Source organism: Lacerta agilis, chromosome 5, assembly GCF_009819535.1.
Source record: "Lacerta agilis isolate rLacAgi1 chromosome 5, rLacAgi1.pri, whole genome shotgun sequence".
NCBI lineage: Eukaryota > Metazoa > Chordata > Lepidosauria > Squamata > Lacertidae > Lacerta > Lacerta agilis.
In genome coordinates, this window is record NC_046316.1 from 94,384,543 (window position 1) to 94,402,784 (window position 18,242).

Here is an 18,242-nt window from a genome sequence, read left to right on the forward strand (position 1 = left end):
ATGAAGCCCTTTGACAGGAAGGTCTGGACGATGCAGCCTGGCCAGCGAGGGCTCACTTCCACTGCAGACGCCACCCCAGGGAGGTCCTGTCGCTGGCCTAATCCTCTTAGGCGATCCTCTTAATCCTTAGGGGACCATTCCCCATGGCTCTGTCTTCTTGCTGCCGACTCTTCTTGCTCCCTTGTTTGGAGTACTTGCTTCGTTCTTCAAGAGCACCAGAAGAGCCTGTTGGATCAGGCCAGCAGCCCACCTAGCCCAGCATCCTGTTCTCACAGTGGCCAACCAGATGCCCCCAAGGGAAACCAGACAGCAGGATACGAGCGCGAGAGCCCTCTCTCCTCCTGCGGTTTCCAACAACTGGCATTGAGATGCATTGCTGCCTCTGGCTGTGGATGCAGAGCAGAGCCACCCTGGTTAGTAGCCAGCGATAGCCCTCCCCTCTCCATGAATTCATCTCATCTTTTTTTATAGCCATTCAGGCTGATGGCCATCACTGCCTCCTGCAGGAGGGAGTTCCGTAGTTTAACTATTTGCTGTGTGAATATCAGGAATCACAAGGCAGAGAAACCAATTGGAGAACACTTCAGTCTCCCAGGACATTCTATGTTGTTGTTGTTCAGTCGTTCAGTCGTGTCCGACTCTTCGTGACCCCATGGACCAGAGCACACCAGGCACGCCTATCCTTCACTGCCTCTCGCAGTTTGGCCAAACTCATGTTAGTAGCTTCGAGAACACTGTCCAACCATCTCACCCTCTGTCGTCCCCTTCTCCTTGTGCCCTCCATCTTTCCCAACATCAGGGTCTTTTCCAGGGAGTCTTCCCTTTTCATGAGGTGGCCAAAGTACTGGAGCCTCAACTTCAGGATCTGTCCTTCTAGTGAGCACTCAGGGCTGATTTCTTTGAGAATGGATAGGTTTGATCTTCTTGCAGTCCATGGGACTCTCAAGAGTCTCCTCCAGCACCATGAGTCTCTGAGGACATTCTATACAAGATCTCAAAGTAGCTGTCTTACTACAAAGGAATTTCAAAAATAGACTGGAAAGAGATGTTGCTGAATTGCAACTCATTACCAAACTTGAAACCATGGAGAGACCTGGTCTGAACAAAGACATTGGATTCTTATCTCATTATACATGACAAAGCTATCTTTAGCCATCTCACCCCTTGCCTTTTCCTGTAAGACCAATTACAGTCGTTAACAGTCGTCAACAGGTTTACCACACCTATCAGCCAATCACCCATTCCCATCACCCTTCTGAGTAATACCCCTCCCCACTCCCTCACTATATATCAGGGTCTGGTGACTTCTGTTTCAGTGTATCTGAAGAAGTGTGCATGCACACGAAAGCTCATACAAGAACAAACTTAGTTGGTCTCTAAGGTGCTACTGGAATGATTTTTTTTTTTATTTTTTTTTTGGCTATGGCAGACCAACATGGCTACCTACCTGTAACTGTGTGAATAAGTTCATTTCGCCTTCTATCCTGACTCTTCCAACTTTCAGCTTCTTTAGATGTCCATGAGTTCTCATGTTGTGAGAGTAAAAGGTAAAGGACCCCTGGATGGTTAAGTCCACCAGGAGCTGCCTGTGGTCTAAACCACTGAGCCTCTTGGGCTTGCTGATCGGAAGGTTGACAGTTCAAATCCCCGCAATGGAGTGAGCTCCTGTTGCTCTGTCCCAGCTTCTGCCAACCTAGCAGTTCAAAAGCACACCAGCGCAAGTAGATAAAAAGGTACCGCTTGTGGGAACGTTTAGGGATGCAGGAGAAGATAGATTGTTTAAGATATCCTATTCCAACTTGTGTTAACAAGTCCCAGAACTTAGCAGAGTCTTACATTCCCCTTTTAAACACACACAGCGGATAGCTTGCTCAGGTTCACTAGAACCTCTGTTATAAATGTCCTGGTATTTCCCCCTTTTAATCCCTCTCAAAATAAGACACTACACAGTCTTCTATAAAAGCATAAAAAAGAGTTTACTTACATACACCATCCTGTTCACAATAAGATCCCAGAAGGCAGACATTTAGCTTAGAAAATAGTATACACGTGGAGACTATCTCCATACAGGAGAAAGCCCCTTTGTCCTCGAAGCCAAGAGAACATCTTTGCCCTATCTAGATGTTGCTCTCTTCAGCAGGTGATCCAAAAGAGGAAGATGGAGTCTGGCCCCTGTGGTTTTGTGTCAACCTGCTCAGGTGAGGCCACACCCATCTCCAGTTACACAGAGGAAGTTTTGTCTCAGCCCAGGAGAACAGGAAGTTCCGGCTGGAGGACTGAGACCACCTTCATGTCCACTCTAGCAATGTTGTATTTGACTGCTCTCGTGTTTCACACCCCACACCGCTGTGGCAAGAAGGTAAATGGCATTTCCGTGCGCTCTGCTTTCCACCACAGTGTCCTGTTGCACCAGAAGCGGTTTACTCCTGCTGGCCACATGACCCGCAAAGCTGTCTGTGGACAAACGCCGCTTCCCTCGGCCTGAAAGCGAGATGAGCACCGCAACCCCATAGTTGCCTTTGACTGGACTTAACCGTCCAGGGGTCCTTTACCTTTCTACCTTACCATGTTGTGAGAGAAGGAGTAAAATGTTTCTCTATCAATGCTGTGCATAATTTTATAAACTTCTTTCGTGTTGCCTCATACTTGCCATTTCTCTACACTAATACATACCAGAAAATAATGAAAATGGGTTTGGTGCTTGGAGTGGCAACAGATAATTAATTGGTGGCACTCAGTGCTTCCTGGGGTGGGCATTTATGTTTCAGAAATGCTTCTGATGAAAGTCTTCCCCTTTCTAGTATCTACCCTTTGTGAGTCCTGGTGAAATGCCCCTTGTGAGACAGTGAAATTGGTTCTTTCTCCAAAAACATTCACTCCTCAGTTGCACTGATAAATGTCAGCTTTCCCCGCACTCGCTGGTCTCCGAAACTCTTAAGGAGAGGAAATGCTGTTGCTTGCGCTTCTCATCTCTAGGCTTGCAACACACCCTCCATCCCCTAGAGGGCATGTGCAGGCTGGAAGGCACATTGTGACCAATGTGGCAATGAGCCTCTGGGGACATCGGTACACTTCCCTTAACAGGAGAAGGCAAAATGATTTAACGACTTTTTGGTTTAGGAAAAAAAGGTGACCTAGGGAGCAATCCTATGTGCGAGAACCAGGTGCGAAGTAAGCTGGCATAAATTCAGATGGCATGAAGTTACACCAGTTCCGAAACCCTGTTAAGGAGCAAGGCACCTGCGAGATCGCCGTACCCCATATGTGCCCACTCAGCTGGTTTGATTGGCAGAACTGGCACCTCATAATACCTACCCCCACATTTGCAAGTACTTGGTTGTTTCATGTGGCACTTTGGAACTCCCTGCGTATTGACATCAAGCCATGGGTCTTCACTGTAGTCTTCTCAGTGCCTGCTAAAAATACCCTTGTTCAGGCATGCCTACCGAGATGTTTAGAAAGTGGGTGAGAGTTTTAATCTGAGCATATATATGTGCAGAACTGGTGCTGGAGCACATACATAATGGAGCTAGCCAGAGGTGGAAAAGACAAAATCAAGGGCACGTCCTGCTCTGAGCATTGAACCGATGACCATCTGAGACAGTCCCACGGTTGACATCTTTTTCTCTTAAGTATTTTACCGCTTTCCCACTTATAATAAAACATTATTTAAAATACTACGAACAACAAGAAGAGCAGCTAGTCTGTCATTTCTTAGGGGGAAATCAGGGAAGCAGCTCAATGTGGGACAAACTAAGAAGAACTTTATGATCCATATTAAAGACTCTCATCCAACAGGTCTCGCCGATGTTTCTGTGAGTCTGAGGATGTTCATAGAATTAGTGATTCGTAGAATTGTAGCATTGGAAGGGACCCCAGTGGTCATCTAGTCCAACCCCCTGGCCATCCAACCTCTGCTTAAAAACTTCCAAGGAAGGAGAGTCCATCATCTCTTGAGGTGACCCATTCCACTGTCAAACAGCTTTTATTGTCAAAAACAGGGGTCTGCAACCTTTAAGACGAAAAGAGCCACTTGGACCCGTTTCCAAAGGAAAAAACAACAACTGGGAGCCGCAAAACCATTGTGACATTTAAAACAAATATAACGCTGCATATATTGTTTCTTACCTTAATGCAATAATAATAAATAACGTATAGGTCAAAAAGTTCTTCCTGGTTTTTAGTCAGAATAGGTTATCTCAAATGATCATGAAATCATGGAACTTCTGAGTTCAACCCCCTACAAGGCAGTCCGACCCCCTACCCTCTAGTCCAACCCCCCACCCTCAACTAAAGCCTCCATGAAGCATCTAGATGGCCAGCCAACTTCTGCTTAAAAACCTCCAATGAAGAGGTCCACAACTTCTCGGTGGAGACTGTTCCCATGTCCAACAGCTCCAGTTTAGTTGGTCTCTAAGGTGCTACTGGAAGGAATTTATTTATTTTTTATTTTGTTTTGACTATGGCAGACCAACATGGCTACCTACCTGTAACTTCTTCCCAAGGGTTAGTCAGAATCTCAATTCTTGTAACTCCCTTGGTTCAGGACCTTTTCTCCAGAGGACAAGAAAGAAAGCTAGATGCATCTTCCATGTGACGACCCTTCAAATATTTGAAAATGGCTCTCATATGGAAGATTCTGTCTCTGGCCACCCTAACCTGACAGGTCAATTTCTCGGCCAGAACAATGGACCACACCTGAACAACCCTTGAGTGGATTGACAGGGCTGTTGTCCAGATTTAGTAGTTTCAAAATGTGCCTCTGCCAGCAAAAATGTCAGTATATCCCGGTGAGATAAACACTGATTTCATTAATCCATTATTCCTAGCAAGGCTAACAAAGGAGTTGGGCTTATGATTTGTATTACAAACTGATCCCATCTTTGAGATGCTGCGAGCCGATGAAGGGTACTTGAAGTCCCCCCGCTCTCCCTCTCCTCAGTGGCGTAGCAAGGTCAGGTGGTACCCGGTGCAGATTTTTTTTTGTCACCCTGCCACACACATTGAAATTATTAAAAGAAGGAAAAATAAGATACTGTAGCCGGGTGTAATGGTTACTGCCTGGTCATATGTGCCAGCCCCGTGTTTAGCCTGAGGTTGGCATTTCAACGTGCCAGTTGTTGTGAGCTGGGTTATCTTGGGAAGGGAGGCTCCAAAGGAATGGGCACTGATTTATACCTTCATTGTCTATGCTGGGCACAATTTTGGAACGAGCCCATGCAGGGAAGAGGAGTTTGAATCAGATACATAGCGAGGAATGTTAACATAATTGACCCAACGACCCTTCCATCTGTATTTGACATGCTTTTAAAAGCGCATTGTTTTATGCTCACATACAGATGAGGGGGAAAAACCGAGGTTTGCATTCAGAAACTCCTGAATTCAATCTCTGGCATCTCTGAGTAGGGCTGGGAGACACTCCCTGCCTGAAACCCTGGTGATTTGCTGCCGGTCAGTGTAGACAGTATTGAGCTAGGTGAGCTTGTTACAGAGCAGATGAGTCTGACTTGGTCCAGAGCATGTTCCTATGCTCCTTAGTCAGCTTCCTTTGAACAAAGAGCAATGCATGCCTTGGTAGCTCAATCCTAGAATCCTAGAGTTGGAAGAGACCCCAAGGGCCATCCAGTCCAACCCCCTGCCAAGCAGGAAACACCACCAAAGCATTCCTGACAGATGGCTGTCAAGCCTCCGCTTAAAGACATCCAAAGAAGGAGACTCCACCACACTCCTTGGCAGCAAATTCCACTGTCCAACACGAGACTCTTAATCTTAGGGTTGTGGGTTCTGGTCCCATGTTGGGCAAAAATTGCAGGGGTTGGACCAGATGACTTTTGTGGTCCCTCAAAATTCTCTGATTCTATTATGTTGTAATTTCTGGGGGGGGGGGGGTTATACTAACACAGTGCTGCCACCCCTACTTGATCTGTTCGCCAACCCCCACTTCTCCATATCACCCCCCCTAAAATTTCCCCTTTGAATCCCATGAAACGGCTAAACCTTCTTTTCACCTTCCTAACCCTGTTTCTGAAGCCCCACTTTGCACCCCTTTGGGTTCCCTTCCAACTGCACACTTCTATGATTCCGTGACTTCAGATGGGGGCAGAATCTCCTTCCTTGAAGATCTTTAGACAGAAGGTTGGGTGACCACCTGTCAAGGGTGCTTTAGCTGTTACGCCTGCATTGCAGGGGGGGTTGGACTAGATGACTCTTGGAGTTCCTCCTGATCCTACAATTCTATAGTTTTATTATTCTTTAGTGGCTGTTGACACATTTTTGTCAACTGGTGAGGCACTCTTGCACTACAATGGAACAAGAGAGAGTCCACCCTGAAACTTTTGCAGGTGTAGAATATTGCAAGTAGGATTGGTTAGGACCACCCTGATACCTCCAGACCACAAATTGCCATGAATGCACAATTTTTTAAAAACACATCTAGAGGGGTCCTGCGTAGTATCAAACATTTTCATCACACTCGAGTTCGTAGTGTAATATGATTTCCTCTCGTATTTGAAAACTGATGTCCTGTGAACTGCAAGAGAAAACAAGAGATCTATACGGCGCTATTTGAAGAAAAAGCTAACTATTATGCATTTTGGAGGGTATTTTAATGATGAGACTGAAATAACTATGCAAGATGCCAGTAGATGGATCATCCTGGTGAAATTCTCCCCATGGGTGGTGCTGCCTACCCAGCCCCCCCTCCTTTTTCCTCCTGTAGAAAGTCGAGCAAACTGTGACTATTCTGCAAAGGCTTGAAGAAGGAAGATGCACTTCATTTGGTTGCTGAATCCATAATGGGGTGCCGAGGGCTAGTGAAGTCCTTTCCTTTTAAATGAGAGTTATCCTTGAATCTCTGAACTTGGGCCGCCACATGGAAGAAGGAGCAAACTTGTTTTCTGTTGCTTCAGAGGGGAGGCCCGGAGTCAATGGATTCAAATGGCAAGAAAGGAGATTCTGACTAAATCTTAGAAGAAACTTCACGATGGTTAAGAGCTGTGGAATGGTCTCACTCAGAAGGTGGGTGGGCTCTCCTTCCTCAGATGTCATTAGACAGAGCTTGGGTGGCCAGTGATTCTTTAGCTGTGATTCTTGCCTTGCAGGATGTTGGACTAGATGACCCTCTGGTTCTATGAAACGCAAGGGCTCTTATTTCATTCCTGAGGACCAGATGGGTGAAAAAAGGAGACCTACGTTTTATGAGTGAATAAAGAAATCATACATTGCTTCTCAAGTTCACCAGTATCCGTGGTTTGATTACAAAAATCTGAGCTGTACATTCAGTTTAGAAATTCACCCCCTCCCTTTTTTTTTACCCTGCATTCAAACCTAGATGGCACCTTTCAAGGACAGCATCATCCAGAACCAAGCCACGGACTTAGAAAAGGGGGAATCTGACAGAACAGCAGCGCACCTTGATGTCGTTCACCTCCAGGTGCCTCTTCAGCCTTGCACTGAAACCCTTCAGGGTGAAAAAGGTCCCCCCCCCCCCGAAAAAGAAGTGGGGAAACTGCTGGCTTCTTGCTGGCCCAGTGGAGAAAAATAAATGGTTGGATCCTTTGGTTCCAACAAGGGACCGTGGCTTCTTAGCCTTCCCCATCTATCGCTTGGAGTTCCTTCTGTCCAGTTTCGGCATCCACCCCAGGAAAGTCACTTTAGGATCAAAGATGCTCCGTCGTTGCCTCCTTTGTTTGCCTAAAGTTCATAGCCAGGTAGCCCAGCGCTGCTTCTCAACAAACTGGCCCAAGTGCTCCCGACTCTTCTCTGGCAGGAGCGAAGCTTCTGCAGATTGCAAGGCGCAACTCTGCCCACTCCCTCCCTCCCTCCCTCTCTCCTCCCTCCCTCCCACTCTCCCTCCTTCTCTCTTTCTCCTTCCATTCCCCCCTTCCTTGTGAGGAGGACCTGGGCCAGGGCTCTCGCTTGCTCGGGCTCTCTCGTCACCACTTTGACAGCTTCGCACCAAATCGGACGGCAGGGCGCAGGAGCGCGCAGGAGGCGTCGCGCGGGGGCCACTCTCCTCTAGATTAGAACTCGCCTCCTGCTCCTCGCCCGTCCCGTCCCGTCCCATCGCCTGGGCTGCCGGCTGGAGAAGGCTCCCCGGAGTTGGAAGGGGAGGGCGGGGGGACGACTGGATCCCGACCCCAACCTGCCAGATGGTAAGCCGGGAAGGGGTCCTTTTGGGTCTCTCCCTTGGTGTGGGTGTGTGGGTGTTCTCTGTGCCCCCAACTCCCTGGATGTGCTGGCTGGCCAGCGAGGCGGGTGTGTCACTGTCCGGGGAGTTTGGACGGGCACGGATTCCAGAAGCCCAAGGGAGAAGCAACTCGGCAGCTCCACCGCACCCCACCCCACACACGGTGGGCTTTCCCTGGAAAGGGGAGACGTGGGCGCCTTCGGCAGGGTGAGAGAGGCGCTAGTAAGGGACCGAAGGGGTCGTTCGTGGGGGCGCTTCCTGCGGGTGGGGGGGGGGAATGCTTTGGCAGAGCCCGCCACGTCTAAGCCCGCCTGCTGCTCGCCCATCACATTTAGGTAGGCGCGGTACAGGGCATTTTTATGGGTAGGGGGCTGTGCGCGTGGCTTGCAGTTGCAAAGAGGGCCCGTAGGGGAGGCAAGAGGTGCACCCCCCCCCAGCAATTTCCCAGTCCAAGGGCGCCCCTTGCCTTCCATCGTGAGGGGCACCAGGTAGAAGACGTGTTGTGCGGGGAAGCTGGAAGGGTGTGTGTGTGCGTGCGCGCGCGCGCCTCAGGGTTTCAGTCCCTCGTCCCGGATCCCTGCAGCAGCCCCTACAAAGCCTCCGCCGTCGAAGGGTCCTAGGGGCGCAGCCCTACAGAGGAGCGCCCGCCCCGCCGTCGAGGGGGGGGGTCTCTCCGCTCCTCCCTCTCACCCCACCCCTCTTCCTCCCTCCCTCCCTCCCGGCAGAGCAGCGCCGTGCCCTGCCCAGAGCTGCCGCCGGCCTTCGCGGGGGCTCCCGTCTGTGCCCGCCCCTGGGCCCACTCGACGTCAGCGGCGGCAAAGGTTGCCCCGGAGACGTGGCTCGACGCCGTCTGGACCGCCGCGGGACTCCTGGACGACGACGAGGCACCGGGCAGCAGCAGCAGCACCGCCGCCGGTAAGGAAGAGCCGCCCGACGGCCGGACAGGCGCGGCGCGGGCGCGCAGGCGAGAGGAGGCGGGGGAACGTTTGGTCCGCCTCGGCCCGCCCCCTCCAGCCTCCTCCTTCTCCTCCTCCGGCTGCTGCGCTCGCAGCTTCGCACTCTCCGTCGGGGAGCGGGCCAGGTAGGAAGGCGCTAGGGCTCCCCTGGCTCCCTGAAAGGAAGGCCGGGAGAGGAGAGCAGTGGCGGAGCTTGCATGCAGCGGGGACCTGTCTGCGGATCCCAAATCAGTTGGAAGGGACCCACGAGGGCGTGGAGAAAGTGGGCGGAGTAAAGCATGTCTCCCTCTCGCGTAACACAAAAACCCATGAAGCGGAGGGTGGGAAGATCCAGGACAGATGAAAGAAAGTCCTTCCTCTTGCAGTGCATAGGTCACCTGTGGAACTCCTTCCCACAGGAGGCAGGGATGGCCACCCACTCATAGCTTTAAAAGAGGATCAGGCAAATTCATGGAGGGGGAGAGGGCTATGGATGGCTATACTAGCCAAACTGGCTATGCTCTGCCTTCACATCTGTCCAGAAAACGCCCCTGATCTGGTACCAGCTAGAATCTTCTTTCTTGGTCTCATCTCCCCTTTAGAAAGCCCACATGGGATTTCACTCCCAGCATCAAAAACCTAGCGATTCCTTCACAGCATCAGTGATATGTGTCCTCATTCTGACAGAAGAACACAAGAAGAGACTGCTGGACCACCAGCCCAATGGCCCACCTAGTCCCCTGCATCCTAGGATCCCAGCACAAGAGCAACTCTCCCCTCTTGTGGCTTCCAGCTACAGGTATTCAGGAGCACGGCTGCCTCTGACTGTGGAGACAAGGTGGAGCCATCCTGGCTAGGAGCCATCGATAGCCCCCTTCTTCTCTGTGAATTTCTCTAATTCTCTTTTCAAGCCATCCAAGTTTGTTGCCATCACTGCTTCCTGTGGCAGGGAGTTCCATAAGTTAATTATGCATTTTTAAACATTTATTTTGTTTTCTAGTAAATGAGGCGGGTGGCGCTGTGGTCTAAACCACAGAGCCTAGGGCTTGCCAATCAGAAGGTCGGCAGTTCGAAACCCCCGCGACGGGGTGAGCTCCCGTTGCTCGGTCCCTGCTCCTGCCAACCTAGCAGTTCGAAAGCACGTCAAAGTGCAAGTAGATAAATGGGTACCGCTCCAGCGGGAAGGTATACGGCGTTTCCGTGCGCTGCTCTGGTTCGGTAGAACCGGCTTTGTCATGCTGGCCACATGACGCGGAAGCTGTACGCCGGCTCTCTCGGCCAGTAAAGCGAGATGAGCGCCACAACCCCAGAGTCATCTGCGACTGGACCTAACAGTCAGGGGTCCCCCCTAAATGATTTCTACACACACACACAAGCAAAACCTCAAAGCAGTGCCAGAACCATTCGCTTCTTGGAAATCCAGAGCCTTTAAGACACAGCTGCTCAGGGAAATCAGAAAAGCACTTCTGCAATGCAGAGGCTCCAGGGTTCTGGCTTGACTAGAACCAGAGGGCGCTTGCCTTCCTTTCACCCACTGCCAGCAAAGTTAGGACAAGGACTGCAAAAATTGTGGTCTCTGAGCAGAGGCTGATCCATCAGGTCAGATGGGGTGCTGTCCCACCACCAATGCCAGCCAGTCCCCACATGCTTGCTTTCATTCTTACAACCAGAGGGTGGCTCTGCCTGGCTGTCAGTGCCTCTGGCGCCACCTACTGCTGGTCTCCGTGTCTTCTGCCCTATCTGCCTCTATCTCTCCCATCGGGAGGTCCCCGCCTGGGGATCCTTGGGCCTGGACTGTTTTCACGCACGAATACCCCATCCTGTAGAATTTCTTCCGTTCCATTTTACCTGCACAATCAGAACTAATTTCAGGAACCAAAATGTTGCATTGACAAATACGATTTTCAAGCTGCCTGGCCCCCCAAATGGCAACTAGGCATTCCGTTTTGGTGACTGTAACCCTGATTTAAGGAGCCATTTGATGTCTAGCTTACATATATGAGTTTCTAACACTGAATTCCTGACCTAGCGGGAATTATTGTGCTGTGATTCCTGCATTGCCCAGGGTTGGACTAGATGACCCCTGGTGTCCCTTCCATCTGTACAATTCTACAATGGTTCTTAGGTTCTTTGATCTCCCCCCTCTGCCCTTTCTCTCTGCTTTCCTCCTTGGTGTGTCTGGTCTCTTCCTGGTAAACCTGAGGCTGGCAACACTATTATGTTCCATTTTATTTTATTTTATTTTATTTTATTTTATTTTATTTTATTTTATTTTATTTTATTTTATTTTATTTTATATACTGTGGCTACTTCCTGTAGGCAAAGCATCACCAGTGGTGCCTTCACACACCTGATTCTCATGCACAGACCAGCTTCCTTGCAAGGGAACACCATCTCCAAGTCCCTCTCGCATCCTGCGCCCCTCTCCTTTTGCAAATTAAGCCCTGGAGAGGACTCCTTGGACTCTAAATCGCCCATAAGAACCACTTGCGTCTCTCCCCACACACTTGCCCCCCCCCCGGCCAATTAACCCTTCTGCTCCCGGGAACAAATGTCATGGCTGCAGGGAGTCCCGAGGTTTCTGAGTGGGGGCGAAGGGCTTGTGGGAACCAGCCCCTCAAGGGGCGCAAGAGAGGGGCTGTGTTGCCTTTGTGGTCTAAGTGGGCCTTGAAAGGTACTCCATGCCTCTCCAGCTCCTCTTGGCCCTGGGATGCCAAGAACAGCTCAGAGTGTGGATGTTTGGCAAACTGCAGCAGAGAGCTTGGTGATCAAGTATTATTTAGGGGAGGGAATTCATTTTTAATGGGGCAAGAGGGAGGGACGGCCTTTCTCTTGGGGTGGTCTGTGCAGCCGCCACACCGGACTGTAGCTCAGAAGATGCCATTGGCGCTGTTAAAGCATCTTCGCTGGTTGCCCAGCCAGAATCAAGGTTCTTCTATCAGTGGCGTAGCGAGGGCGGGGCGTTGGGGGTGATCTGCCCCGGGTTACAGCCTGGGGAGGGTGACACTCTGCACCACACCACCCCATGCCACCCCACGCGAGTGTGACTCCCAAGCCACTGCCCGGCAGCCCTTCTGTGCGAGCAGCCGCCACACGGAAGAGGTGCTGGGCGGCAGCTTGGGAGTCCGGGAGGACTGCGCATATGCAGACATGAGCAGTCTGCCCAGGCTGCTGCGGACATGCGCAGTCCGCCTGGGCTGCGCTCCGTAGCGCATGCATCATGACGTCATGACGCATACGCTACGGAGCGAGGCCCTGCCCCCAGGGGGTGCTGCTTGGCTTGCCTCCCCCGGCAGCCAAACTGCTCAATACGCCTCTGTCTTCTATTAATTGACAAAGCCCTGGGCAACTTTAGCCCAGGGTGCCCGAACCCTCACATCCCAGCTCCATCACTGAGATCACCTGCAAGAGCATCACTTGAGGCAGGGATGCTTCTGAGTCCCAGCTTCTTGAATGCACAGGAGGGGAGAGTTGTTCTTGTGCTCGAATCCTGCTTGCTGCTTTCCCACAGTCACCTGGTCAGCTGCTGTGAGAACAGGATGCTGGGCTAGACGGGATCCATTGGCCCGATCCAGCAGACTCTTCTCGTGTTCTTAGGAGTTCCAATTGGTCATTCTGCAAGTTGGCGAGACTCGTTTGACAACAGCTAGAAACCAAGGGTCTAGTGTCATTGGCCCAGCCCTGTGGAACTCCCTGCCACTGGAAATTCAGCAGGCACCTTGTGTGCCAACTTTTAAATGCCTACTGAAAACTTTTCTATTCCACCAGGCCTATGCAGGAAAATTAAGAGTACGCCCTTCCACAATGGTTAATCAATGTCTTTTTAAAAATTGAGACTTTTGCCTTTATCTATTAAATCCACCCAAGCACCTGCAGACACAGAACCATAGAATTGTAGAGTTGGAAGGCACCCCAAGGGTCATCTAGTCCAACCCCCTGCAAGGCAGGAATCTCAACTAAAGCATCCACTTCTTCAGATCACACGGAGGAAAAATCGGTGAATTTCCACCCTTCTCTTTGAGGGGAACCCAAAATGCATCACATTCTCGTAGCTCCCAGTTCCAGCTCTCTGACTTCTTTGATCTTTCTCTGTTGCTGCAGATCAGTTCTGCAATTTGGGCATCTCCCTCCAAGACGATGGAGGGTCTGGAGACCAGCTCTCCACGCAGCTCTACAGGAACAAACAGGTAACAATTGTGAATCCACACCAGTCTGAAATTAGGCTGGGATTTTGATGCCGAAAACCGGGGTTTATTTATTGCAGCTGAATTTGGAGGACGCATGAGAATATCTGTTTAAGCATTGCAGCGCAGATCTTACATGCTCACCTGCCCCAAGGTATAAAATGCAGCTGGAATGACTTTTGAAGGGGACCCTCTTATTTCTCTTGCCTTGTTGAAATCCCCTCTGAAAATGGAGAAGGAGATGAACTGGTAACCCCACATTGTGATGAAGCTAATCCCTGTGTGTTTAATCACTGCGCATTGTTCGCTGTTGACTTTTTCCTCCCTCCTGCACACATTTTTGTGCCTTTGTGGTTACGTTTTTCAAAGGAATCTCCTCAAATACACGGCGAGAGAACAGAAGAAGTCAGAAGTGAGGCTGGGGCAGCCGTGCTCCTAATCTCCTTGGCTCCCTTGGGTTCCCTCCTGGCGGGTGTCGGGTTCCAAAGGCACCCATGCAAAGTTAGCACTTCTTCTCTGTGTTTCGCAGCTTCAAGACACCCTCTTGCAGAAGGAGGAAGAGCTGGCCAGGTTGCAGGAGGAGAACAGTCACCTCAGGCAGTTCCTGAACTCTGCTCTGGTCAAGCAATTAGAGGAGGAAACCAAGGTAACCAGGGCAGGGAGAAGGAGAGGGAGGAAGGGAGGGATAGAAAGAGAGAGAGATCGTGGCCTGCGGGACATAGTCATGTGACCCATTCAGAACACAAGAATATTCTTTGCTCTACAGTGGTATCTTGGTTCTTGAACGGCTTGGTTCCCGAACAAATTGGCTCCTGAACGCTGCAAACCTGGAAGTGAGTGTTCCGGTTTGCAAACGTTTTTCGGAAGCCGAACGTCCGGCGCGGCTCCTACAGCTTCCAATTGAGTGCAGGAAGCTCCTGCAGCCAATCGGAAGCCGTGCCTTAGTTTTCCAACCCAGCGGCGTAGCGAGCCACTTTGCCGTCCAGGGCGGAAAACGTAAAGGCACCCCCCCCCGGGGGCGGTGCGCCGCTCCCTAGCGCGTGCGCCCTGACGTCACGACGTGTGAGCAGCCTCCTGGGTGGACTGCGCATGTGTGGATATGCGCAGTCCACCCAAGATGGCGGGCGCGATCGGCCGGTGCCCCTTCCAACCGGCGCCGTGCCGAGTTTGAAGGCTGCAGCGGGCGAACAGAGCTGCTGTTCGCCCGCTGCAGCCTTCAAACTTGGCGCGGCGCGGCGCCAGTCGGAAGGGGTGCCGGCCGATCACACCTGCCATCTTGGGTGGACATGCGCAGTCCACCCAAGATGGCAGGCGCGAACGGCCGGCACCACTTCCATGCGGTGCGGCAACTTTTAAGGCTGCAGCATGCGAACAGCAGCACAGACCCTGTTCGCGCGTTGCAGCCTTTTAAAAGTTGCCGCGCCGCTGGCGTCAATTGCGGGGGTGGGGCCTACCCCCAGAGTGTCACCCCACCAGGGCAGTACCCGGGGTGGACCGCCCCCCTGCCCCCTTGCTCCGCCCCCATTCCAACCATTTGGGGAGTTGAACAGACTCCCGGAACGGATTAAATTCAAGAGCCAAGGTACCACTGTGTTTATGTTCCCCAGGCATAATTTTATAAACTTCTGTCCTGCCACTCTTAGTTGCCTTGTCTCTAAACTAAAAAGTCCCAAATGCTGATATTTTCTCACTCTGTCCCCTTGATCATTTTTGAGGTGAGGGGAGCAGAAATGTGGTTGCACCATAGATTTGCAGAATGGCATTATGATATTGGCAGTTTTATTTCCAGTTCCTTTCCAAATTCACCTCCAGACATCCTTTTCATTGCAGATCCATGATGATATGCGCTAGGGAGAGATGCTTTTGGGGCGGTTAATAATAATAATAATAATAATAATAATAATAATAATAATAATAATATCTACCCCTCCCTTCCCAATCCAAAAACTGGGCTTAGGGTGGTTAACAACAAATATAAGACAATGAGTAAAAAAAACTTAATAAACAGCATAAAAACAAACACCAGTGGGATCACCAGGGCTAACTGGCCAGGTTAGTCATGCTAGGCCAGTAGGGAGACCAGGGAGGAATTTTAGATGCAATCCCACTTTCAGAACTGTTTGCGCCTGCAAAAGTTCTGGGATGTCCATACTGCTTCATTTCCAGTCCTGTAACTTCCTGCTGGAATCCTATCAATGTTGTTGTTTAGATCTGTCTGCCTTTTGCTGTGCTATGGCGCTTCCAGACAGCAGGAACCTCGTAGCGTTGGAGTAGCATCACAGAACACTCAGTAAAGCAGGGTAAATTCGCACCCAACGCACTATTTCCTGCATCGAGAACATGTTGCAGAAGACACCCACATGGAAACACCAGGCCCTTAAGATTTGATGAATCCTGCGCATCTTCTACTTCCCAGCTAGTGTTGTGATTCGTCCCACCCCTGTGACAACTTCTCATAGCTAATAGGGGCTGGAGTGGAGTCACAGGGCTTAGGTAAACCTGGGGTATTTGGTTAGGCAGACTCCCCCCTCCAGCCTCTTACGCATATATACATATATCTCCACTTTATTACATCACACAAAAGAAAAATTAAAAAATGGACAAATATACAAATATCCATCACCTCCTAGCAACTAAAAAAATCCCACAAACACACAAATGACAACAACAGTACATTAGTTAATATTAGCATACAATATTTTTTCCTCTACACCTGACTTCCCATCCACTCCTTGCATTCTGCAATTCTTCAATTATTCACTGCCATACCATAACAAGTTTAATGTTAATGTTATGTATTCTATCATAAGTTTCCCATCTAACTTAAAGTTTTTACTGAAGTTATTCAAATGCTGCCGCAGACTTTAAACTATCATTATTGTTTCTCAAATAAATTTTGAAGACTTCCCATTTTGAAATGAATGCTTCCTTTGTTTTATTCTTCATTCTTTCTGATAGATTATCTAATTCCGCATATTCGGTGAATTTCTGAGTCCACTCAAGTCTAGAGGGGATTTTATCACTTTTCCAATTTGTCGCAATAAGTATACTTACCTGTCAGGGGAGACACCTTGGTCATGCCCCTTGCGCTTATAAACTGCAAAATATTCTCAGACTTGCTCATCAGATGTTCTCCCCCCTCCCCTTTCCACTGCCCTCTCAAACAGAAGCTGCTGCGGCAGAGTGGCCAGAAACCTCGCAGCCCTCTTCAAAGTGGCAAGCGGAGGCTGAGAACAGAAGGCCTTCCCCTTCCTCGCGAGTCGTCCCACCCGCAGAAGGCCAGGCGGAACCTCCTGGGATCTTTCTCTGCCTGCGAAGAGCCACGCGACCCCCATGTGGACACCTGGGTCCTGCGGACGCTGGGCCTCAAAGACCTTGACACGATTGACGAGTCGCCTGCTTCAGCTAACTACAGTGCCTTGACCCCAGATGCTCCTCTGGGCTCTTTCATTGGGGACCCACCCGAGGCAACAAACTTTGGGTGCAATGAGAGCCAGCCAGCTGTTTACAGGTGTGCCACTTTTCCGTCCGCGGACAGGACGAGCGGCGCGGGAGAAGAGCCTTTGGGCCACGCACCCGACCTGCCGTGCCATTTCTTACTGCCTGAGAATAACTACCCTCCGCTGCCTTGTGGGCTGCCCTGCTGCTCGGACGCCTCTCCCACCCCAACGGAGGTGGCTTTCACCACCTCCTTGAGCCCCCACTGCAACGTCAAAACGCACACCTTCCGCCAGGGACAGGCTTTCGTGCGCCGGGACGAGGATGGAGGGTGGAAGCTGACTTGGGTACCCAAGCAGCCTGAGTGAAGGAGCTCTTCCCTGTCATCCCCCAACCCAAAACCCACCTCAGCACTGCCAGGAAAACAATGTGTGTTTACAGATTAAGAGTGGTAAAAAAAAATATATTAAAGGCCCTATTGCATTTCTGTTGAGAATGGGAGGGCCTAGGATTATTGTTGCTACTGCTAGTCTGATACGCAGCTGTGGAAGTCTAGCTCACTGCCCAGATGCAAATTGCAGCCACCCATCTATGGATCAAGGCTGATCGATGCAGACCATCAAACCACGAGCAGGGAAGAGGTGGACGGCAGGCAGGTGATGCTCTGTGCAAGTTTGCAAAGCTACAAGGCTCCTGCCGGAATCCTTTTCATCCTCGCTCCAACTCCCTTCCATGTGCCCCCCAAAGAGTTTGAGGGCTCCATTTGCTCCGGGAGGATTGCGACTTTGTGATTTCTATCCAAGGAGGAGGCCTCCTCTTCAGACCCAGAAACCTTGACATGTCCCAATCCATTTTGCACATGCTCAGAGGCGCTCTGTACCTGCTGCTGGGTCCTAGGCTCAGCCCTGGAAACCCATGGGCCAGATAAGCTTTGGCAGCGGCAGGCAATGAAGTCCCCAAAGTGCTGCCTGCATGGGTGCCTGCCTGCCTCGTGCTCATTCTGGAGCAGGGAGAGGCAAGATATGTAGCCTACCACCAGCTGCACTTTCCCCCTGAAGGACAGCCCTGTTGGACCCGAAGTCTTGCCAAAAAAACTCCGACAAAAATGAGCTGCTCCGGTTGAAGGACTTGGTTCCTCCAGCTTTGAAGGACTTGGCTTATTCCATTTCATGCCACCTACTTCCCCCTCTGTCGGTGCTGCCCGTTACTGTTTTGCCACAAATGGATTGCTCTCCTTCCACCCGGAGCCATGTCCTGTTTGGTGTGTCATGTTTAGCAGCCCACGGAGAAGTTAGCGGAGGCATGGCTGTCAGTGCAGGAAGGTGTAAGATGAGCACTGAAACCAAAGCATGGAGAACATCAGAAGAACCTGCTGGATCGGGCCAAAGGGAGCCCACCTAGTCCAGCAACCTGTTCTCGCAGTGGCCAGCCAGATGCCTGTCAGAAACCCTTAAGCAGGATCCAAGAGCATCTGTCCTCTCCTGTAATTTCCAGAAA

At 50.7% G+C, this 18,242-nt stretch overlaps 1 protein-coding gene across 1 annotated transcript; it reads left to right on the forward strand.

The window, feature by feature from the left end:
* The first annotated feature begins 7,330 nt into the window (after window positions 1-7,330).
* GMNC (geminin coiled-coil domain containing) lies at window positions 7,331-17,186 on the forward strand. Its single transcript, XM_033148209.1, has 6 exons — window positions 7,331-7,432; window positions 8,914-9,103; window positions 9,153-9,269; window positions 13,225-13,310; window positions 13,837-13,953; window positions 16,475-17,186. Exons 1-6 carry the CDS (start codon window positions 7,331-7,333, stop codon window positions 17,111-17,113), a joined length of 1,251 nt encoding a protein of 416 aa, XP_033004100.1. The 3' UTR covers window positions 17,114-17,186.
* Window positions 17,187-18,242: the final 1,056 nt, after the last annotated feature.

What these genes read in the sequence shown, in the direction of transcription:
- GMNC (XM_033148209.1), top strand. Translation starts at nt 7,331, where the DNA reads ATGGCACCTTTCAAGGACAGCATCATCCAGAACCAAGCCACGGACTTA. An exon ending in CAGCAGCAGCACCGCCGCCG is followed by an intron (nt 9,104 to 9,152) that starts GTAAGGAAGAGC and finishes GCGGGCGCGCAG; the next exon opens with GCGAGAGGAGGCGGGGGAAC. An exon ending in AATTAGAGGAGGAAACCAAG is followed by an intron (nt 13,954 to 16,474) that starts GTAACCAGGGCA and finishes CCTCTCAAACAG; the next exon opens with AAGCTGCTGCGGCAGAGTGG.